Genomic DNA, 23,957 nt, shown 5'->3' with positions numbered 1-23,957 from the left:
GAAGCTGCGGCAAAAGCAAGTGCAGATTTCGGACTATTTTGGCGCGCCTAATCCTTGACACGGTCATTGGCGCTAGAAATAAAGTTTGTTTTTCACGGCCTACTGTACACATCATCTATTCTTTAGAGCAAGTAGCGAATTCGAGTTCAGAGCTGCAAAGGTAAAGAGCGCAAACGCGTTTAAGAATTTTTTTTTTTTGGTAACTGCAGTCCAGATATAGCGATCATCGGTTATAACCATCATATTTTTCGTCTTTCTCGATATCGTTATAAGTGGACTGCACTGTACTATCCATTCAGCAGAAATTCCATGCTTAGCCCCAATTTCGAGAAATACACCTTTAAAATCTGTGGCAAAAAGTGTTGACGTTCCAATTATCAGCTCTGCGGAAAGTGACACTTAGTAAATTGTTTGCCGTTAATGTATTAACACAGAATTCTTTTTAAATACCAATGTAGATGACAAAAGCACTTCCTTTGTCATGATTTTATAAAATTGTTTATTGTAACTTTACTTAAAGCCTCAGTGACACTGCTACAGGCTCAACAAACAAACTGCAAGGGAGAAACCTCGCCACAAAACTCATACCTCCTGTGTGCCCAGGAGCCGGCATACAATGCTCTTTGAAGCCCCAAACATTTGGGTCCTCTAATTTCTCTAATGGCCGACGTACCCGTGGACGCAGCAGTTGCTGCCGTGTGCCTCTCTTCCAAAGCAAGGTGCTGACTCTGGAGCAGTAGCGTGGCACCGTTGGGGCCTGCCCAACCCACCAGCTGCAGGTCCTGCAGGCGCACGGCAACGCAGGGACGCCCCGAGCTGCCCCCGGCACGACCACTGTGCCACTCTGCGCTTTCCATCATGGCTGCTGCCTGTGCGCTGCCTCCATGGTGGTCCAGGGCAAGAAGCTCAGCAGCGTCCTGTGCAACTTCGGCGGTACCACTGCGACCCAGGACCTCATCCAGTGCCCCGGTGGCAAGGAGCAGCTGGTCCGAGTCCGAAGAAAGGTCGCTCCGTAGAGAGACAGTGTCGTCATCTGCTACAGACTCCAATTCACCATCTGCAGCACCTGCACGTGAAACGTGAGAGCATTTGTGTCTCAGCTTTTGCTTTGAGAGTCAATAATATAATCCATGTGGCCACTGTACATCATCACCAGTGTTACGCCATTGTGTGTATGAAACCTAATGAACACCAAGTGTAGTCGAACAAAAGACATCCCCCTGGAGCCAACCTTTCAACAAGGGTACTTGTCTTCGTCATAGAAACAATGGGAAGAGACAGCTGTTGCCCTGAAGAATACAAGTCCCTTTGTCAATACACTGGCTCCAGAGCCACCCCTTGTTTGGCCACTATTTATCACTTGAAGTCTTTCTGCGAGCCTCTGTTCTATTGCACGAGAGTAACTTTATATGTAGCCCCATTACCCAAATGCTCCTTCATTCTGTCTCCTATCTACTTTTTCCTTGGCCTTTTTCTTCCAGACGTTCATGCAGACCTGATAATACGTATTGGAAACGTGCATATGATTGTTTTCTTTCCCCCACCTTCCTTCTGGCAAGAAAAAAACAGGGCTGCAAAGGTCACGCATCTGCCCTATCACAACTCTTCCAGACTACGACCAAACACCAGCACTCAAAGTCATCTTCACTGCTTCTTATAATGCAAGATTAACTGGATACTCATCATACTTGGGCCTGTTTCCATGAATCCCCCACGTTTTACAGCATGCTAGGTTAATGTCTTAATCTTCTGTGTCTAGTACCTTCATCTGCGCAAAGCACACAATGTAGGCTGTGCCATTGTTAACCTGGATGACAGCCCACTACTTGTTCTTGTATGCACCCAGCCTGGGAAGACAGTCCCATGGTATGAAGCAGATTTTCATGGGAGGTGCAAATCGTCCAAATGTTGGCACCTTTCATTATCCGCATACGACAGTTAAGGACACATGGTTGAACAGACAGCTTGTGATCTAGGCAGCTGGCACTCCAGTTTTGATATATTTGTGTACAGGCCTTGTCGCTATGCTGCAACATCTCAACTAGTTGTGATTGCGACGTCACAGTAGGTGACGTCGTCCCCTACTGTGACGACGTCACCCGTATTGTTCGCCACGAACTCGAGGTCACCTGTTCGCCAGCTTTCTCCACGACGCCTCCTGTTCCGCCAGCAACCACCATTGCGACGATTCAGGCCGTCATCAGACAGGAAATTGAGAACATGGGTCTGAACTCTGTGTGTTCCACGTCTCAACCCAGCGTTCCCCAGTTCTCTAGTGGCAATCCTCATCCTTGGCAGTCCTTTTCTGCCACTTCTCGCCGCAACCCATCCGAATGGCGTACCCCTGATGACTGGCCGATCTGCTTCCACTGCTGTCGCATCGGCCACATCGCTCATCACTGCCGCAAGCAATGGCCACCACCTCCTCGGACATATGCTGCCGCTTATTCCCGCACCTTTGGACCTTCTGTTCCCTATACCACCCGCCATGAACCCACTGCCGCTGATGCTCCTGCTCCGAACCTTCACTACAGCCACTTGTCCTCACTTCGACGCCATCAGTCTCGTTCGCCCCAACCCCGTCGCAACTCTTCCCGCCTCGAAACTGCTGGCCTTTCCCGGTTTTACCTCTTGTAAGGCCGCGATCCGAAGCTACCGCTGGACACTGTGCTTCCGTCTACCACAGCTTGAACTAGAGATTATGCTCGTGATGCAATCGCCCATACTGACCATGCTTACCAACTTGCGCGTGCTCGTCTACAAGTGTCTCAAGACAAACAAAGCAACGCTACGACCTCCGTCACTGTGATGTCCATTTTGTGCCTGGCACCCTCGCGCTGCTTTGGTCACTACAGTCGAACCCGACTATATCGAACCCGTTTACATCGAATTATTCTATATATCGAACAATTTCTGGTCACGGTATAGTTACAATGAGTATATATAGCAAAAATTACGCTTACATCGAACAAATATTGCAGTGACTCCCGATATATCGAACGTCAAGCGGCGGAAAAGTGCCCCCAGAAGTTGGCTTTCCCTCGCGGTAGCGGGGAAACCCGGCGGCGCGGCTCCATCAACCGCTCTCCCTACCGTGACCGCGCTGCCTCGGGCTGTTCGGGCGAGCCGTCGACACTCCCCCCTGTCGTGCATAGTGAAGTCTATTGAGTCTATTATCCTCCCTCTTTCTCTATCATCTTTCACTTCCCACTCCCTCTCCCCTGACGACGCTTCGCCGTGCTCCTTCACGGGTTGCAGAATCAAGCGTCCTTCCTTTCTTTAGATCACTATCTATCGACACTCCCTAGCAAAAAAATGATCCTGGCCCGCCTACAGCGCTTGCTCAGACAGCCAATCAGAGGCTCTTGTGCGCTCTTCGTGCAAGATGGCGAAAGTGCGAGTTGTCTGGCTGCTTCTCTGGTTTATCGTGTTTGCGCCTTGTGGGCCTTCTCCAGCAGTGTTGCCGTGATGAAGCGGCAGAATTCGCCTTTCGTCGTGAAGATCGAAATCACAAATCGCGTCGAACGCGATGTCCCCGCAGCGTGCAAGATTCCGAGGAGCACTCGCGGCACGATTAGGGCTAAAGCGGCCAGACTCGCAACCCGGTGCCCATGGCGCCCGACGCGTACGCACGGCCGTGTACGAGGCGTTCTTCATACGTGCCGGTTTCCGCGTGCTCGGTGATGACTGCAAATTCTGATGAATGCGATGAAGCCGTTGCCGGTGTTGCCGAAGTTTGGAGCGAGCTGTCAAAATTTCAGGGACATTCGAATCAACGGTGGACGAGTTTGTGAGTGCAGATGATGGTGTCGCGACGACGGTAGATCCCGAAACGAAAACTACATCGCCGACATCGTACCGAGCACAAATGAAAGTAGGCACGTTGAGGAAAGCAACTACGGTCCTTTGCCCACATCCTCCGAAGTGGTTGGTGCACTCGAATTAGTCCGGTGCTTCTGCGCGAATGCGGAAGGTTGCGGCCTCAGCTGCTCGGACTCTAGACAACGTGGGGAAGTGCGTGCGTTGCAGGCAGCGAAATTGCCCAAGCAGAAGAAAATGCAGGACTAATTTATGCGAAACTAAGCTAGTTTCGCCAATAAAGTGATTTTATAAATGGTATGTGCTTTTATGACATCCAATTATTTAGCAGGCTTATATCGAATTATGCTCTATATCGAACTGATAGGCGTTTTTTTGCGAGTTCGATATAGCCGGGTTTGACTGTATTGCATAAAGTTGGCCTTTGTGAAAAACTGCTTTCCTGTTACGCAGGCCCATATCGCATGCTCCGCAAAGTGACCGATGTCACCTATGAAATCGTTCTAGCCACACCCACTACGTTCTCCGCTGTGACAACTAGTGACATTGGCCACGTCGCCCGACTCAAGCCCTACAACTCTCCATGCGCCTTGGATATTTAACAGCACTGTGACGGCACTTCTGTCGCCGGGGGGGGGGGGGGTAGTTGTAGTATAGTGTCGCCCCCTGTCAGATCTCTGTGTCATTGTACATGTATGTTTTGTAGTTGTTAAACTAGATGGCGCACCCCCCTTCTGTCATGTGACAAGCTTGGACCAATCGGGAGGTGTCATCTAGCGTGTGAAGCCTTTATAAGTAATAAACGGCCGCGGGTCGGTCGAGTCTTCGTTCCGGTTTTCATAGGGAGCAGTTAGCTTCGTGTCTCCTTCACTGCGCCGGCGCTAGCCGCGCGTTCGCCCGTCGGGGCCCCCCGCTTGCCTGCCGCTGCCGACACAACATCTTTTGGCGACGAGGATGGGATTCCCGCAGCGGTTCCGACCGAAGCCCCGGGAAACCAATGAGCTTCGTAAGTGAAGCGACCCTTCCCGTGTCCGCACGGCAGGCAAACGCCGCCGACGCACTTGGCGTCGCGAGGCTTCCGAGCCTAGGCCTTCTCGCCCCCTTTGTTCTTCCTTGCCCATTCCTGCTGCGAGCTCCGGCTTGCCTCCTACACTGTCTCCTGCACGCTACCGGGCATGGCTTCTTTTACGGCGAACCTTCCAGTCTTTCTTGAAGTGCCCGGGTTACCGTTAATTCCATGGTATCGATGGAAAATAATTTTTCAGGCCCACCTCGAAGCGGCCGGCGGTGGCGACTGGACGGACGCACGACGAGCGCGGACGCTCGTCAGCGCTCTCGGGCGTGAGGGACAACGGAAGTACTTTGCAGGCGAGGAGCAAGAAGCAGCAAGACAGTTAACCGGCGCAGCGTCAGCGTCAAGCGAGGCAGCAAGGCAGTCGACCGGCGCAGCGTCAACGTCAAGTGATGCGGTCCCGCCAGCGTCAGAGTTCCCGAGACTCTCGCAGCGGCTTGACCGGCTGTTCGCCGCGTCAACAAATATCCTGGCGGAACGGCACGAATTCACCAGTCGAAAGCAGTTCGAGGGAGAAGGATTCCTGGAATTCGTGACCGCATTGAAGGAGAAGGCGGTACAGTGCAACTTCGGCACAACCTATAACGAGCGCGTCCGAGACCAAATCATACATGGGGTAGCGAACGTCAGCGTTCGCGAAAAGTTGCTGGCTCATGGCGAAACCCTGTCCCTGGACAAGGCAGAAGAAATTGGACGCTCGTTAGAAGCCTTGCATCGAGCGAACCGCGCGTTCGGCTCCGAAAATGTACGAAGAATTGAGGCATCTCAACTTGGCGTTCCGTCGACGGGCCAAGATGGCCGACTTCTTCCGGGGAGCCGCCAAGATGGCCGACGTAGTCCGGGAGGCCATGAAGACGACCGACTTCTTCCGAGAAGCCGCCCAGACGACCGACTTCTTCCGAGAAGCCGCCCAGACGACCGACTTCTTCCGGGAAGCCGCCCAGACGACCGACTTCTTCCGGGAAGCCGCCAAGAGGGCCGACATTTCGCACATGGCTCCTCCGGGAACCGTGGTGCATGCGATCGGTGTGGCAGCACGAAGCATATTGCAACGTACAGGAATTGTCCAGCAAGGAACCGGCGGTGCAACGCCTGCCACGCGTTGGGCCATTTTGCATCAGTATGCCGAAAAACCCGTACTGTTCAACACGTCTCTTCCGCAGAGACGCTGTCTTCAACTTCCGCAGGGCAGCCGTCCGCGTCTGTCTTGACGGTAAGCGCTTTCGAAACCAAAAAAGATTTGGAAGTTCCGGTCGTAGTGAACGGCGTCTCCATGCGACTGCCGGTGGATACGGGAGCGTCTGCCTCATTGATGACGGCCGATGATTTTGGAAAGCACTTTGGTCGACAGCACAGACTGTCAAAAGCAGCAGTGGACGTGAGGAATTTCTCCAAGCAACGCATCGACATTCAAGGCCTGTTTCAAGCCAATGTCCAGTTTTTGCAAAGGTCATGCTCCATCACGTTCCACGTAACGACTACAGGAACATCACTGCTGGGTTTAGACGCCATCCAACGCTTGGGCATACAGATCGACGGTACGTCGCTGACAGGTCGTCTACCATCGCTTCCTTCAGTACAGAGCCCCACAGGTGTGGCTCCGGATTTTGATCACCTTTCCAGTGACGAGTTGGGTCTCGTCAACAATTTTGTGCACCGAATTCATCGGCAGCAAGATGCGAAACCAGTATCTTCAAAGTTGCGCCGACTACCCCTGGCCCTACGTGACCAGGTCACACATGAATTGCGACGTCTCGAGGACTGCGACGTCATCGAGCGCGTCGAGGCTACTGAGTGGGTGTCTCCACTCGTGGTGGTGCGCAAGAAGGATGGAACCATGCGGCTCTGTGTAGATCTACGGGAACAGGACAGTCTTGTGTCTCAAGTTCAAGAAAGGGTCTTGCAGAAACAGTCGCAGACTAAACAGTACGTAGACAAACGTAGAGGTGCTCAGGCAACTCGTATCAAGGTGGGAGACACCGTCAGAATCAGGTTTAACAGGAAAGGATTCTTTAAGTACAGTAAACCTCGTAAAGTCAAGGCCCAGATAGGACCATCTACTTTTCTACTCAGTGATTGGAAGACGTGGCATGTGTCTAAGTTAACCGTAGTGGTGAAGGATCCAGCAGGTAGTACATTGTCTACAAGTGATAGGGACTTTTTGTACTCATATTCAAACTTGGATAGTCATTCCGATGACTCGTCTGTAGTGACATCGTCCTTTCATAGGCATCAGTTAAGTAGTTCGTCTGACTGTATCACTTCCGAGTCTACAGTCAGCAGTCGTCTCTGATTCCGTTGGGGAATTGGTAGCCTCCCAGGACTTGTTGGGACGTCGAGAGGAGCTTCCTGGGCAACGCTCTCCAGCTTTGAGCGACAACCACATTCAGTTTTTCAACCCGGGGGAGGTAAATAATAGTGGGACGACTGGGTCTTTCAAGTCGACCGATACGCGTCGCAACCCCCAAAGTTCTTCCGAGGTACGCACGCGTCCTCATTGTGACAGAAAACGGCCTCCGTGGCTCGATGATTTTGTTTCTGTAGTGTAGAGTGTGTTTCAGTCTTCGAAATGCCACGGCTAAGGGCCTTATTGTGACATTTAGCAGACAGTCCACATGTTTCATTAACACAGGTATAAAATGTGCTCCTTGTTGCGGTGCAGTGAGTTTTGTGCCGTGTTCCTTGTCAGACTTTGAGTGACTGCCTGTGTTTTGGTGCCCAAGACTGGTGCACGTGTATGTGAACTTGGGCAGGGACGGACTGAAATTGTTGTGGACTTAAGTGCGTGCTTTGTGTGCGACTGGTGCGCGTGTGTGAACGTGGGGGGGGGGGAACGAACTGAATTTGTCTTTGGACTTAAGTGCGCGCCTTGTGTGCGCGTTTCACTGTATGCTTGCTTTGTTTCCAGGGGGGGATGATGTAGTATAGTGTCGCCCCCTGTCAGATCTCTGTGTCATTGTACATGTATGTTTTGTAGTTGTTAAACTAGATGGCGCACCCCCCTTCTGTCATGTGACAAGCTTGGACCAATCGGGAGGTGTCATCTAGCGTGTGAAGCCTTTATAAGTAATAAACGGCCGCGGGTCGGTCGAGTCTTCGTTCCGGTTTTCATAGGGAGCAGTTAGCTTCGTGTCTCCTTCACTGCGCCGGCGCTAGCCGCGCGTTCGCCCGTCGGGGCCCCCCGCTTGCCTGCCGCTGCCGACACAACAGTAGTATTACGATATCATCGAGCGACGCTCAAGAGGCGAGAGCCGCCGCTAGAACGACGATGAAGTTGGTCGGTGCCCTTGGTGCGAGCGAATGTCGGCCTGGCTGCCTGGCTCCAGTGTAAATAGCCTGCAAATAGCCTCTTTCGTCTGTGTCTTTCCACACGCAACAATATGTTGAACCAACAAGCCCAAAGTGCTAAATCCTAACTCACCTTTGGCAAGAACAGCATCTATTCCAGACACTACGGTAGCAAGTCCTTTGCGGAAGGTCCACAGGGGAGCCTTGGGCGCCTCCCCTGAGCCTGGTGGAACTGGTGGAGGCACGCCGATAGAAGCCGGAAGTGAATGTTGCAGCAAAGAGTCTGGCGAGTCGTCCATGCCATGTGGCGGCACCTCGTCAGCTTCACTTGTGGTGGTTGAAGACGCCGGCCGTTCCGAGCCATCGCAAGCCGAGCCCATGGCTGCACTTGCCGATGGCGACGGCGGCAGAAGCAGTGTCACTTCCACCCGGGGCCACAGTGCCGTCACGCTGACAGATGGAGGAGCCCGGCCACTGGGACCGAGGATGGCCTGCGAGAAACAACACTTCTCAATGCCGCTGCAAGCTCTAAGCTGGTGCCCAGTTGTAGACACAAAAAAAAGGGGCATTCTGTATGCAGATTTACGACAATTAAGTAGCACCACTCACAGGCTTGAGAAGAGGCCAGATTACAAGGATGTGGACTCTCATGTAACAAACCAAGAACTACTTTTGTGTGATGCCGCAACCATTTGTATGTTTACAATGCTTGCTTGGCTGCTTTGGAATGTGTGAGGAGCCAACAGGAACCACAAGAGCACATTTCTTCAATAATGCCAAGGGATGCAGATAATGCACAGCCCACTTTTATGGTGGAACCTGCCCTGTATTGTCACCTTTTCTTCACTGAACTAGAATGAACCATTAGCTATGTAAACTGCACTCGAGGCATGCATACGCACCAATCTGTCGAGAGCCGCTTGCTCATGTAGCACGGCGGCCGAACGTGCCAAGCGCAGCAGGAAGGCACACTCTCGTCGACCTAGCTGCAGCCGCAGCGGCGCCGGCACATGCAGCAACAGCGGCACGTGTGATGCTAGAGTGACCGGCGCAGCTATCCAAAGCGTAAGTGGCAGTGGCTCCACAAAGGCCCGTGGTCTTGACCCGGGGCGTTCGACAAACTCTGCCCAGCAGGGATCCAGCTGCACCGACCACAGAGACGCCTCAGCTTCGGGGTCTCCTGGAACAAAGAGGCATGGCGGTTGCATGACAGTGCAAAAGTGCTGCAGTAAAACAGGCCGCAGCTAAGTTCATAGCTCACAACACAGCAAGGAAAGACAGCTCTTCTTCTCGAATTGCACGCCTATGTGTCAAAAACAGAATGCCAATTTGCATGTGTGTCTATGTCATAGAGTTAGGGAGGAAAGGAAACCAGCGGATCGATCAAGTGGGTTTCACATTTCACAGCAATACACGGGTATTGAGAGACGTAATGCGGAGTCACTAATTAATTCGAGTTCCAAGTTCTCTAAAGTGCACCCAAAGCATAGTACACAAGCGTTCCCTCTATTCCAATTTATCTCCTTTCGGTTTCATGTTCTTCCGGCTCTTTTGACATTGTACTGGTATTGTTTGAAATGTACCCCCGCAACAATTATGCCCTTGGGCACCATGTAGTTTTCTCAATAAACAAATATATTAAATTTCATTCCACCTCAATTTCAATGTGGCCACCGTAGCCAGGAATTAAAGCTGCGGCCTTGTGCCCAGTGGCAGAAAAGCATAGGAACCACGGCGGGTGGAAATGTTTGAACAGCCACAAAACAGCTCAGACAAACCAATGCCAAAGTTCCTTTTCATGTAACCTTGCAAAGCCAGTTTGCTATCCAGAAAATTATCACCTGTGGTGAGATGAACACCGGTCTACCAGTGGCATTTTTCAGGACACAGGTAGCAAGGTGGTGGGTGTGCACAGGCTTGTGCCAACACAGGCAAACCTCAATATAACGAACTTGTGCTCACTCCTTTAAAAAAACTCCTTTAAATCGCAAGTTTCATTAAGTCAAGGTTTTAAAGTTTCAACAGCACAAATAACTTTATGGGTTTCCAAAGCTTGTCAGTAAACACTTATAAACAAAGTATCACGAGAATGTTGGATTATAGTTGCGTGATCACGAGCGCTAGTGCACGTAGTGCAGATGGTGCCAAAGGCAATGCACCGGCATGGCTCACGGCATCCGAGATTTGCATGTGGCGCATCGTGCAGCGCCATAAATCTTAGGACACCATGGCTGACTGTACTTAATGCCTGCAGCCGTCACTAGATGGCACCCACAAATTAAAACAAAAGTGTGAAAGTTACAAAGATTCATCCTCGCCTAGAAAACAAAACAAAAGCTGCAGTTTCGGCCAAGAGATGGAGCATTGACAGCAATAGCAACAACTAAAGGAAGTAAGCTTCATAGTTTGATGGGCCATATAAATTGCAGTAAACATTCGCTTACAAATTATCCCTTTACCTCCCATTGACAAGTATAGTCATCATGAAATTTTGTACCAGTGTAACCAATGACTATAGTCATCATAAACAAAAATCATGAGCCATTCCATTCTGTGAAGGTGGTTGACCAGCGAAGCTGTTTAGCACATAACACAGAGGTGACACATAATATTGAACAAAGGTACGAACTCATTTATTGTCTTGATGGGTGGTCATTATTTCACTCGCAACTGCAATCACATTCTTTGATAATGTCAAATCGATGCACGTATGCCCTTCGGTGGTCGGTTGGGCCAGTTCGGTGTGGTATCACAAGGAATGTCTGCAACACGGAATACGTAAACCGCTCCATTTTTGGTACTGACACATCCACAATGAAATCACTGACAATGACAACAGGGAGAGTGTCATCGCTGCTAATTTATGCAAAGTGAGTAGCCACGAACACAACGGGACAATGAAGGAAGGAAGGAAAACTTTATTTGGTCCTGCAAGTAGTGATAATTAACCACTAAGCGGGCCGCTCCCACGTCGGGACCAGAAGGCCAAGCCTCATGGCCACGTCGTGAGCCTGCTGGACAGCCCAGAATTGTTCATCCAGGTACGGGCTGCGAAGTGCAGCCTCCCACCTGGCGCATCCTTGATCGCCGAGTCTTCAATTCTTTTGCAAGACGGGACAATGAGTCATTGCATTTTTTGCATGCTTACAGAGGTATGAGCCATTGCACACGAGGGTATGAGCCATTGCTCACGGGGATATGAGCCATTGCTCACGGGGATATGAGCCATTGCTCAAGGGGATATGAGCTATTGCTCACAGGGGTATGAGCCATTGATGATGACAGATTTCGACATGCCGTTCTGTATGTTGTAAGCGTGATTAGAAAGTATTTAAGCACTGTTTGCTTCACTTTGCTGAATGCTTGTAGCCTCTGCCTTACGAGGCTATGAGCCATTGCATCTTTTGCTTGCTTATGGAAGCCCGAATGCTTACGGGGGTATGAGCCATTGACGATGATAGTTTTTGTTCATGGAGAACAAAAATGCACGGAACCCTAGCCATATACAGCTTCGCTGTAAAATTTGAACCACAGTAAATATATAACGACTAAACTCATTCTATTGCATCTAGTTGTGATTCCTGACACTATATGGCCACACTTGTCCATGTTGTGCCATTTGTGTCTCGTTTTTCATTACCGTATTTACTCGCATAATGGTCGCACTCGCGTAATGATCGCACCCCTGAATTTTGTCGTCAAAATTTGATTTTTTTTTATTTCCCGCGTACTGATCGCACCCCGAACTTGCCGCAGCGATATGTCGTGTGCCAAGTCTAGCTAATAATGATTGCGCTTACCATCTGTTGAATGCTACGCGAACGACTATTCAAGACGAACCAGGCGGTCTGCACGCACCAAACACTCTTAAGTAGATGCCTCATTTCATTACTTTAATCACTTTTCGCACTTCCATGACAAAAAAGAGGTACAACCAAACTTTCCTTTATTATGTGTAGGCTTTATAATGGTTGTGGTCAACAACAAAAAAGGCGCCTTTTGATTCTTCTCATCTGCACTCGTGGGCAAGCAACAAATCGCAAGCGGCAACGATAGTAGCCACGTTTACATTGAAATGTTAAAAGTGTACCTTATTCATACGCCAACGCTTGTAACACAGCTAAGATATTCACCCACCCTTAGGGCAAACGTGCGGTATTAGGATAGTAGTGAAGACAGATGCCACATGCCACAGTTTCCGCAGCATGCCCGCCATGTGTTTCTATGTCACTGGCAGCTAAGCGCGCCCATCTGTTTCTGCCCCCTCAAAGTGGACATGGCTACGTTATTGCCGCAAACTTGTCGATATTAACGATGTTATTCATTACTGATACGGAAAAAACTGTTTCAATGCATGTAATGTACTCACGAGAAGAAAAAAAAAATCGCGTTCGGCGGTTTCGGCTTGCTCAGCCGGCCGCCATTTTTGTTTTGGTGTCCCGCACCCGCATCCCGCAGCAAACGGGGGACGAAAAAAAATATTTTTTTTGCGGGAAATTTAACCCGCGTAATGATCGCACCCCTGAATTTGCGTCAATTTCTTCTGACAAAAAAGTGCGATCATTATGCGAGTAAATACGGTATATTGCCGCCTCTGACACCCATGCATAAAGCATGGCTGCCTCCTCGAAATGAGGGAATGAAAACACGCCTAAAAGAAATTATTTCGACGACTCCTCCTGAGGTGACAGCTCTGTAGTGTTGCACAGGAACGGAAGGTCATGTGTTCTCATCTGAGGAGTCTTCTGACGACAATTCTGTGGATAGACTGGAGGACCTTGTGGCTGCCTGTGAGTTTACCATACAAAGACAGCCTACTAACTGCATACAAAGACAGCCTACAAACTGCGTTAGGAGCTGCGGTAAGTAGCCACTGTTCATGTGCATGTTTTTGCACTGCTTAGGTTATTTTTATTCGTATTCTCTTTTCTCATAGTGTATCGAGCCCTGCAAAACGCTTTTTTACAAGACACTAGGGCCATGCACTGAAGCCTTCTTCAAACTATCTTTTGATGCGATTTGTGAAATAGAGGTACTCAACTGAATAAAAATAATGGTGTCATTTTGTTCAGAAAAACAAGGTCTACAAAGTGAGTGCAGAAAAATTTTTAGTAAGTTTGGTAAGATTTTCTTTTTTCGTGGTAGAGAAAGGGTGAACAAGCATGGCGCTATGTGCACAAAGGCAATCATGAAAAGGGGCAAGATCGCACAGGCATCTCCCTTTCCAAATGCTCACTTGTGCTCTCTTTATTCACCAGCGCCAAACTTTCGTTAAAGGTAGTCAGTATGGCGAGGCAGAAGTGCCAATTGAACACTGCCTACTCAGTGATGTAGAAGGCAAACAGAACACTCAGAAAGCGTGATGCTTGCACGATGTCGCCCCAGATCTCACTTGATCACTACGCACATTTGAGGTCACAATGCTGGTGTGATGAAGAATGTAGGCAGAAGGAATTGAATGATTTGGGCTGCTTCACACTTCAATGCATTTTGGAAACTTGATATTACGCATAATCTTCCATTAGGCATGTGGGAACACGGCGTGCATTGGGGCACCAGTCATTCTGGTGTTATTTACCCACTGCCCCTGCCGATGATTGCACATAAGATATGGCAGGCATGTGGCCCGTGTTTGCCGCTCAGCAGTGCGTATAGACGTGAGCAGCCACGGCTGAGACAGAGAAGAGGCGCACTCACTTGCCCCATCCCCCCCATACACACACTGTCCTGAAGGAACTGTCAAGTTGACATATAAAGGCGCCGAGATCAGCTACGTTAACTTCCAGATGCCATGCACCCCGTGGCCTTCAAAAGTTCTTTTACCAACATGACAGATGGCATAGGAATGTTTGTGATCAGATCTATGCGGAACATACGCAAGCTCTGATGGGCCAGCTAAGGGTTCCCTGTGGATTTCGATTCCCTGTTGACATCTTGCCATGTTGATAGGCGGCACAGGAACAAAAGCAAATTACACACACGCACTCTGCACCACCGTGAATGCACAACCATCCAACCAGGCAAAAACGTCCACGTCGCTGACAGAGTTTTCGGACACGGAGGGGACCGCACATTTATGTGCACTCCACTACTATGGCCGTCATTCTGGCCCGTGCATCTCATCTGATGCTTGATTGCCGACAATGTCTACGAGTGTAAAAATACTGGCGTTGAGCTTTCCGCATTGCCACCGGCCACTCTACCAGTCACAGTGCTTAGGCCACAAGATCTAACCACTTCGTCTGGAGCCAGCAACTAAACCTGCAGTTTTGTGCCAGTCAACATAGCGGCAACTTTGTTCATGGCCACCAGGTTTGTGGTATGGTTTGCATGGTTCATGCCTGAAACACCGTTCAGCATCCAATTTTTGGTTATTGCGTTTATGCATTGGTGAGGGCTGTATTCCGGACAAGTTGGTAATCCATTACTCAAGCGAAATTGCGCAACAAAAAGCGACACAGACGTAAAGACATATTGCGCTTGGTGTGTCGTCTTCTCTTATGTCTAGGTCATTTTTTGTTGCGCAATATTACTTGAGTACTAGTACATTGGTGCTAGGTGAAGGTGGCAGTGCTGCATGGAAGCAAAAATAATCGGACAGGTCCGGAAGATCAGGAACCTTAAATACCGGTCAGTGACTGTTTTACACATTTTTGCTAATAGAATGCATATTTTGAGGCAAGTGCAAATAAAGTTTGCTTCGCTATAATTGATATTGTGTCCAATCCAGCATTTCTGATTTCATTGCAGCAGAAGAATACTGCAATGAAATAAAGTGTCACCAAGCAAACTTTATATTTACTTTGTTATATTCGATAAACTGTTATATCTGTGTTATATCGAGGTTCAACTGTATCATAGTTATATCTGATATTACCTATAAGCGTACACAGTCAAATGATTTTTTGGACATGCCTGATAATTTGGCCGCCTTCATGGCACCCCATTTACTCGCATAATGATTGCACTTTATTTGCAGAAAAATTTACGCAATGTTGTGTTCTTCCTGCAGAGTAAATTTTTGAGGGAATAATTTTTTGTGGTCGCCTCTAAAAAGTAGAAGGCACACAGTACGGTTCAGCGTCTGATACAGCTTTGGACGCTCTCTAACAGCAGCCAAATCACACGAGTTTTCAGTGCCGTAGCACTGGAATGGACACCTGTGTACGCCAGGCGTGCAATCCGACGCTACGGCATGGCATAATGCCTTGGTTCTGGCGCATCAAACCCTGTACTGTGCACCAAGTTATACAGTATGTCACTGGGCATCCAATTCGGCAGTAAGGCACAGCAAAATCCTTGGATCCGGCTGCCATTCCGGCGTGTCAAACACTGTATTGGGCTCCGAGGCAAATCACATGTCACCTACTTTTGTGGCACACCGGCCACCCAATCTGACAGTACAGCAGCGCAAAACTCCTCAGATCCAGCTGCCATTTCGACGCGTTGAATGCCGTATCGAACGCTGAGGCGTACCACATGTCACCTACTTTTGTCACACACCGGGCATCCAATCTGGCTGTACGGCACAGCAAAATGCCTTAGATCCCGCTGCCATTTCGGCGCATTGAATGCCGTAGCAAATACCGAGGCATACCACATGCCACTTAGTCTCGTCACACACTGGGCATCCAATCCGGCAGTATGGCTCGGCAAAAAGCCTCGGATACAGCTGCTGTTTCGGCATGTCAGACATCACATCAGACGCTGTGGAATCTTACCGTGTCTCCTACTTTTGTCGCAGGCCGGGCGTTCGATCAGACGCTGCAGCACAGCAAAAAGCCTCGAATTCCGCTGCCATTTTGGCACATCGAATGCTGTATCAGACGCCGAGGCGTACCAACTGTCACCTACTTTTGTGCGCACCGGGCATCCAATCCGGCATTACAGCACGGCAATATGCCTTGGATCCGGGCGCCATTTTGGGGTGTCAGACACCACATCAGACACTGTGGAATCGTACCGTGTCTCCTCCTTTGGTCGCAGGCTGGGCATTTGATCAGGTGCTACGGCACGTCAAAAAGCCTCCGATTCAGCTGCCACACTGTCGTATCGAACACCGTATCGGACGCCGAGTCGTACCACGCGTCGCCTAGTTTTGTTGCACGTCGGGATTCAGATCCCGCACTATGGCCCCTTTCAAACTCTCGTTCCTTTCTTCTGTATGAAAACAAAATAAATAAATGGACGGAATGGAGGGTACTACGGTTTGGCAAAACGCCTTGGATCTGGCTGCGGTTTTGGCGAGCTTGATATCGTATCGTATGCTGAATTGTACCGTGTCTTTTACTCCACGGCAGCAAGTTCAAGGTGCAATCATAATGTGAGGCAAAAAAAAAGCTCTTTGATTGGAAAAGTGATGGGTGCATTCATTGTGCAAGTGCGTTCATTATGCCAGTAAATATGGTTATAAGGACGTCTGAAACCTTTTACTGTCCAGTTTTCCGGACTTTTTGTCGCAACCACAGGTCCGAAACGGCATTAATGAAAGCCATCTCCACTGCCATTTTGATGATCTCGACGCCTCAAATCAGTGCTTTAGCAAGCCAATTCGCTGGAAGCTGTAGCCACTACACCAACACTGGGCCTAGCTGCTTCAACATTCGCTACCAAGCGTCCAGCTGTTCGGTGCTGTGTTTTTCATTTAAAGAATTTGCCACTGTCAGAAATGCTGCCAAAATACATGGCCATAATCACCAGCACGCAGGAGACACAGACTCCAGTGCTTTCTGGGTCATCTTCACTGATGACATCAAAGCTCAGAAAGCATGGCAAGAGTTAAACGTTGCACAAGGCCAGTTCCAAAAAGTCAGCTTCGCCACAATGCAGGAGTGTTACGCAGTCAAGCATAAGTTGTGTATAGCTGTGAAGCATATCAAGAGTAGAAAGAGGCCACTGTCTTGAGACCCACATATTCCTTAATTACAGTGAAACCTCGTTAAACCGTAGTTGGCCGGAGCTCGGAAAAAGTACGTACTAAACGGTAGTACTGTTTAACCGAATAGCATGAGATCGCCCACTTACCTGTCGAAGATGGAACTCGGACAGAGTGCGATGAAGGGGGAAAAAAACATGCAGTATTTATTCACTTCGCGCGACAAAAGTGTTATTTTCGTTTGATGCCGCGGCGGCCTAGTACGACGACGACAGCGGCCTCAAACTTACTGAAGCTGCGTGCCAGCTTTTCAGCCAGCCCCCACTTCTCGGCAAACACTCGCATGGCAGATCCCTCGTTGGCGTTACGTATTCTCCGTGCACGTGCACAGTAGTGGTGCAGAAGTCCCGGGGGCGCATTTTTCATTGCCGGAGTTTGGAATACTTTTCATTTGGAAAAGAGTTACGTTATCGCGCCCCTGTTCTCGTCGCGACGATTGCATTCATGAGGCTGATGTAACGCGTAGCTTATGCCACTGTCAGGCCTGAATCGCCCGTGCTGTCGCTTTCCGTGACGTCCTCATCACTGTCGCTAGTCGACACTTCGCCAACAACACAGGCAACGATGACGAAAAGTCGGACCTCGTAGCCGACATGTCCTCGCGGTCGCAGCAGCGCTGCCGACCAATTTCTTCGCATTCTAAATGCTACACACTGTAGTCAACAGCAGATCCCTGTTGCGTGCCAGCGCCGACTTCTTCGTGTCATGTTCGATAGCATGGACGGTGTCTAATTTTTTTTCTATGCTGAGCACCCGGCGTCTTTTTTATCCGAGCTTCGGAACAACGCGAGTCCTCACTTGCACGATGCCATAACGCTCTCTGGCACGGCGTCGAAATGATGTTGATGTTGATGTGACTTTATGCGCAAACGCACGTGGCGCTTGGAGGCCGTTGTTCCGATCTCTGAGGCTTGTTGTTCTGCCGGGCCGCCCGATGGAGACGGCGCACCGCCGTGTTAGCACGGCGAAAAGTTGACACTCTACGTTTTAACCGATGCGTACGCAATAAGCTGGTACGGTTTATGCGGATACAAAACACATTATGCTCAATGGCCGCTCAGTCGGGGATTTGACTTTACTACTTTTAAAACGAAACTACTGTTTAAGCGGGTACGGCTTAACGAGGTTTTACTGTATACACGCATGTACGTGCTGTCTCTTGTTACAGTATGAACACTGATACACCTGGAAAGTGTACAGACAAGCTTTTAGAGCTATTTCGGGGTGTCTGTGCCGATCTGAGATCTTGGGGGCAGGTAATAGGATGCATTCATTTTTTCGAGCTGGCTGAATTTATGGACGTTTTTGCAGTCCATAGGGACACCAAAAAAAAATCAGACGTTGAGTGTATTTATAACACGGTTATATCAGAGAGAAATAGTCTAGATTTCCTTTAATATATCCAATAATTTGTTATACTAAGGTTCGACTGTAGTGCATTGCAATGACCGAACAAGATGAAATCAGCAAAATGAAACATAGAAAAGTAAAAAGCATGGCAACTTCTCTACGTCCAAGCAACAATCAAGTCCCATTGCTGAAACGTTACATTCAGGCTGAAACATCCCTTGTTTGGCCACTTTTGATCCCGGCTCACTGTCAAACAGCCAAGGCAGCAGTGAATGTGTCAGCATAATGGATTTCTCAACTAGCTTCCTTAGGCCCCTGAGGTCCCTGTGCCTGCAAGCCATTGTTTCATAAACGCCAGTGCGGTACTTCAGAGTGGCAATGAAACGAAGGAAAATCCACTAACCACTGGAGCGCTGCTGCTGTCCCTGCAGGAAGCACGGGTGCACAGGTGGGGGATCGGGGCTGGCCCCTCCTCCTACGTCAGGCCGCCAGGGAAAGCTGGTGGTCTCGAAGAAAAGCGGGCCCCTGCCCAGGGCCTCTAGGCAGGCACCCCTGTCGGCCGGGCGCCAGTTGGTGGCCACGGCCCGCGAGCAGCCTAGACGGAGCTCGCGGCTCTCCTCACCAGAAGAGTGCTCCTCGGGGAACAGAGGGCGCTCACGCTCAAACTGGGGCACTGCAACCTGCACATCCAAGGCATCCACATCTGTCCGTACGTGTTCTGTGCCTAGCATATTTTAAAATTTACATATTGTGTGAACCTTCAACTTTTGAATTCGTATGCGCTTTGCATCTCAGAAGTAGTTTTTCTCAATGTCTCCCACAGAGTTGTGTCACAGAAACTTTGTCATCGCCCAACATGGCTCAACACGGAACCTCTTAATACCCCTACAGATATGTTGGTTGGTGGCTCTGTTCTCTGCAGAATCGCCCACCGAGTTAGCCAAATGCCTATGGCTTTGTGCTGTTGAACTCGACATTGGCGGTTCAAGGTTCAACCTGGTTGTAACAGGCGCTCTTCGATGGGGGCAAAATGCAAGAATGGTCGTGTAATATTTAGGTTCTCATTAAAACCTTGGGTGGTCAAAATTATTCGAGTTACCTAGTGCGCTACAGTGTAATGCACTAATCATGCATAATCTGATCTTGCTTTTGAAATGTAACACCCCAGAATGTAATTAAAGAATTTTTTTTTTCTGCAGAACTGCATCATGAAACAAGAAATGATACCTAAATATCTGCACTGCAATATGGTCAACTCTTGTTAATTCAACCTCGGTTAATTAGACGTTTCCGTTCATTTGAATGCACTGAAATGTCTCAGTGACAGAACATACATTCCAATGGAAGGAAATTCATTTAATTTGAACTCGTTAAACATGCCACCTCAGTTAATTCGATTGCCACCAGCCCACACCGGTGCCCCTTCAGGTACACCACGTTCACTAAAAGCTTGAAAACACAAGAAATTAGGCAAACAATGCTTCCCTAGCCGTGACGCTGTTTCATAAAATGTTATTTTTGTCTTTTAGTGGCTGACACTCCTTCAGCCCATGACACAATCCATTGCCACTTGTTTTGCGTTGTGTCACACTGAGCCAATCTTTAAACATGTCTGAACTCTTCGTGTCATGCTGCTTGAGTCACGCTTCAAGAGCAAGAAACAAGAAGACATTACAGACTACTTCAAGCAATAGAAAGAAAAAATGATTTGAATTCATTCATTATGCCGTCATTAGTTAAATTTGGCTTTTCGGGTAATCTTGCCAAATCTTGCAGTCCTGCAAGGGTTGAATGAAAGGGAGTCATGTGGTATCCTGTGTTGGCTTTTGGTTTCGGTTTTGGGTCGTTTATGTCAGGGTGCCACTCAGCGCCAAATGCTGTAAGTTGCCTGCAGCGTTACCCCTCGCAGAAATAAAATCATTCTTGGTCTGGTCCCCCGACTGAAGCAGTCCGGCTTTTTCTAGCGGTGCTGCGCACCCCGGCCGTTTAGGCCTCATGCCGTAGATCCTCCATCCCGCCGCCCCGTCGGAGCCACAACAAACTGGTGACAAGGTAAACCGCTTACTTTACTTCCTACGTCCCCTTGCCATTCTACTTCTGCTGCTCTCCTACTTCCAGCATGCAACACGCTATGTCAGCTTCGACGTCGTCCACTTCAACTCCCCCGCCTTTGTTCTCGGTGCCCAGCATGGCATTTGCACCCCCCATGCCGCCTTTCCTTGCATTACCCGGTACTCCTTCGGTACTGTAGCTCACATGGAAATGTTCTTTTTGCACGTTTCTCCAGGCGACCGGATATGAAGCACTACAAGACGAGAGGAAGAATGCCATTTTACTGAGTAACTTAGGCTTCGAGGGGCAGCGTCTCTACTACGACCTCACATCGCAAACATGCCTCCAATTCATCCTGAATTTGCTTCTCCAAAGTTGCGTCAGCAAGTGCAGAGTAGAGTACGTGAAAAACAGGAAAATACTAAAAAGTATGCGGATCGTCGTTGCGCAACCAAATGTCCTCAGTTTCAGCCAGGCGATCTGGTTAGGGTACGTACTTCACGGAAATCTGGTCCTAAATACTCCGGTCTGTTCAAGATTTATCGCAAAGTAGGTCGAAGTACTTTCCAGCTTGAAAATAGCAAGCGTTGGAATGCGTCTGAACAGGTGAAGTACTCGGTACGTCAAGGTGAAACAACAAATGAAAGAAGTCGCTTCAATGACAACACATCCTTTGACCATAGCTTTCCACCTTTTCTTCCAGTTCCTACTAGTACCCATATTCCTGCTGCAGCCACTTCTTTGCACCCACCTGTCTCACCACCACCACCGGGTTCACCCCATGCAGAAAAGTCTCGTGAACGTCCGTGCGATCCTCCTCCCCAAGACACTGCCCCTGAAGGCACTCAGGACACTCTCACACCTCACACGCTGTTCGCCAAGCGCAAGTGCCTCATTCAACCAAATTAATGTCTAAAAGTAAAATGCGTCAGAAAGCGCATAAAGTACGACTTACGCACAAGCTTCCGACATGATACCTTTAATTGTTATTTGAATTACGAGAAAACGTAAATCTCCTTTTCCAGCCGCCGTTTAAGGTCTGTCTGTGTGGTCGCGACCGCTAGATGGCAGTACCTCATTTTAGTAGGCCCTCCACCTGGCACAAGTGCGTTATTTCTCAAAGCAAAATGCATCAGCAAATTCATAAAGTACAGCTTACACACAACCTTCAGACATGATAGCATCGGAGTGTAATTTGAATATGCGAGAAAGCATTGTGACATGGAAACAGACACCCCTTTATCAGCTGCCATTTCTCGGGTGAGCATGGCGTGAAAAATCCTGACCAACTAGAGGCTAACAGCTTCGCTGTAAAAATGAAAAGACATTTCGGCTCCTACACAGGAAGGAGCCTTGTTCACAATGAGACCAATGCGAAAGAGCAGAAGGTTATTAAGGCTTGAAGAGGTAGTGGAAGCTTCATGCATACATGTGTGGAAGGCTGCCATCACTGCGGTTCACAGTCTAAGCAGTAGTCTTGATGAACATAAATGTTTTTTGTGACTGAATAAGATATACATTGCGTTTGCATTTTGAATATGTGCTATTGGCAACGGTACCGATCCAATGCGAAAGAGCAGAAGGTTATTAAGGCTTGAAGAGGTGGTGGAAGCTTCACGCGTACATGTGTGAAAGGCTGCCATCACTGCGGTTCAGAGTCTAAGCAGTAGCCTTGATGAACATAAATGTTTTTTGTGACTGAATAAGATATACATTGGGTTTGCATTTTGAATATGTGCTATTGGCTAGGGTACCGATCCAATGCGAAAGAGCAGAAGGTTATTAAGGCTTGAAGAGATGGTGGAAGCTTCACGCATACATGTGTGAAAGGCTGCCATCACTGCGGTTCACAGTCTAAGCAGTAGTCTTGATGAACATAAATGTTTTTTCTGACTGAATAAGATATACATTGGGTTTGCATTTTGAATATGTGCTATTGGCTAGGGTACCGATCCAACGCGAAAGAGCAGAAGGTTATTAAGGCTTGAAGAGATGGTGGAAGCTTCACTCGTACATGTGTGGAAGGCTGCCATCACTGTGGTTCAGAGTCTAAGCAGTAGTCTTGATGAACATAAATGTTTTTTGTGACTGAATAAAAGACATACACCGCGTTTACATGTTGAATATGTGCTGCTATCGGCAATGGTGCCAATTCCGCCTTTGTCATCCTCGCCGATGGCGTGGAAGCTCAGACAAAGATGGCAAGGGTCTAAAAATGTTGCATGATGCTGGTTCCCGAACGTCGGCTTCACCGCAATACGGCAGTGTTACACGGTTAAGCATACACAATTAATTGTGGTGAAGTGCGGAGGGGCGACTGTCACGGGACATAAAAACGCGTTCCAATAATTATATGTGCGCATCCTGTTACAATACGAGTACCGAGATGCCTTAAACTGTTGCAGAATGCTGGTTCTCGAAAGTCAGCTTCGCCGCAATACAGCTGTGCTACGCAGTCAAGTATACGCAATGTATTGCAGTGAAGCGTATCAAGAGTTCAAAGGAGCCACTGTCACAGGAAATAAAATGCGTTCCTAATTACACATGTTCACAGCAGCCATATTATGTAACATCACGAGCACCGAGACACCTAATAATTGTACTGGCAGGCCTTGAAAGCAATTACGGACGTGGCTGTGACAGATTGGGCTCTTGAGTGCAGTTGAAGGTAGGCATTAGTTTTTTTCGGACTGCCTTACATTTCTGACATTTTCACGGTCCCCAGGGAGTCCGAAAAATCAGACAACTTTATAAGACTAGGGGCCAATATTATACAAATCTTTTTTTTCTAAAAAAGAACACTCAACCTATATTCTGTATTTTACGATAAATACCTTTCTCTTTAGCATTATTTTTCCAAGTTCATCTGTCTGCTTCAGTAACGACTGCTTGTAGATGCCAGTCCTAGGATGTCACGAGCCTATAGCATTAAAAAAAAAGTTGCAGTTTCGCCTGGAAGGCGAAGCATCGATTGTGACAGCAAATTAGTGACAGCTATATGAAGTAAGGATAGTAGTTTTATTGGCCATTTAAACTTGCAAACAGGCATATTAAATTAACAAGCATCGTGTCACGCACGCACAGGCAAACATTAACAGATCTCACTCGGTGACCATGCATACTCGCTGTCAAAACATGAGTGAGGAAGCTCAGCAGCAGCAGCGAATGAATCGACCTTCATACTCGTATCAATGAGAACTAAGCCATGAAAACAGCATGCGGCAGACTCTGTCCCCATCGCAGAAGGCTTTCAAGAGAGCGGCCTGGGCAGTCGCGCGTGGCCACCCGGGCCGCTCCAGTGTAGAATGCGCCCTTCCCGCTCCTCCCCACCGCCCTAGAGCCTTGCATGCGATAGAAGACAGCGTGCTGTGATGATTTTATCGCCGTTAGACTTCATACAGAACTTCATGGCGATGCCAACAGCAGATTGCCTGGAGCGTC

General features: G+C 48.7%; 1 protein-coding gene across 1 annotated transcript in view; it reads right to left on the bottom strand.

The window, feature by feature from the left end:
* The window catches only part of LOC126537817 (bridge-like lipid transfer protein family member 3A), a 103,328-nt gene that overhangs the window by 27,007 nt on the left and 52,364 nt on the right, over positions 1-23,957 (bottom strand). The window contains exons 12-15 of the mRNA XM_050184899.3: positions 18,868-19,144; positions 9,082-9,359; positions 8,313-8,670; positions 674-1,066 (exon numbers count right to left, since the gene is read on the bottom strand). Coding sequence (XP_050040856.1) covers positions 674-1,066; positions 8,313-8,670; positions 9,082-9,359; positions 18,868-19,144 — 1,306 coding nt within the window. The remainder of the gene's footprint in view (positions 1-673; positions 1,067-8,312; positions 8,671-9,081; positions 9,360-18,867; positions 19,145-23,957) is intronic.

This window comes from Dermacentor andersoni, chromosome 4, assembly GCF_023375885.2.
Source record: "Dermacentor andersoni chromosome 4, qqDerAnde1_hic_scaffold, whole genome shotgun sequence".
NCBI classification, from domain to species: Eukaryota; Metazoa; Arthropoda; class Arachnida; order Ixodida; family Ixodidae; genus Dermacentor; species Dermacentor andersoni.
Note: the sequence above shows the minus strand (reverse complement) of the source record. Positions and strands in the feature narration are given on the sequence as shown.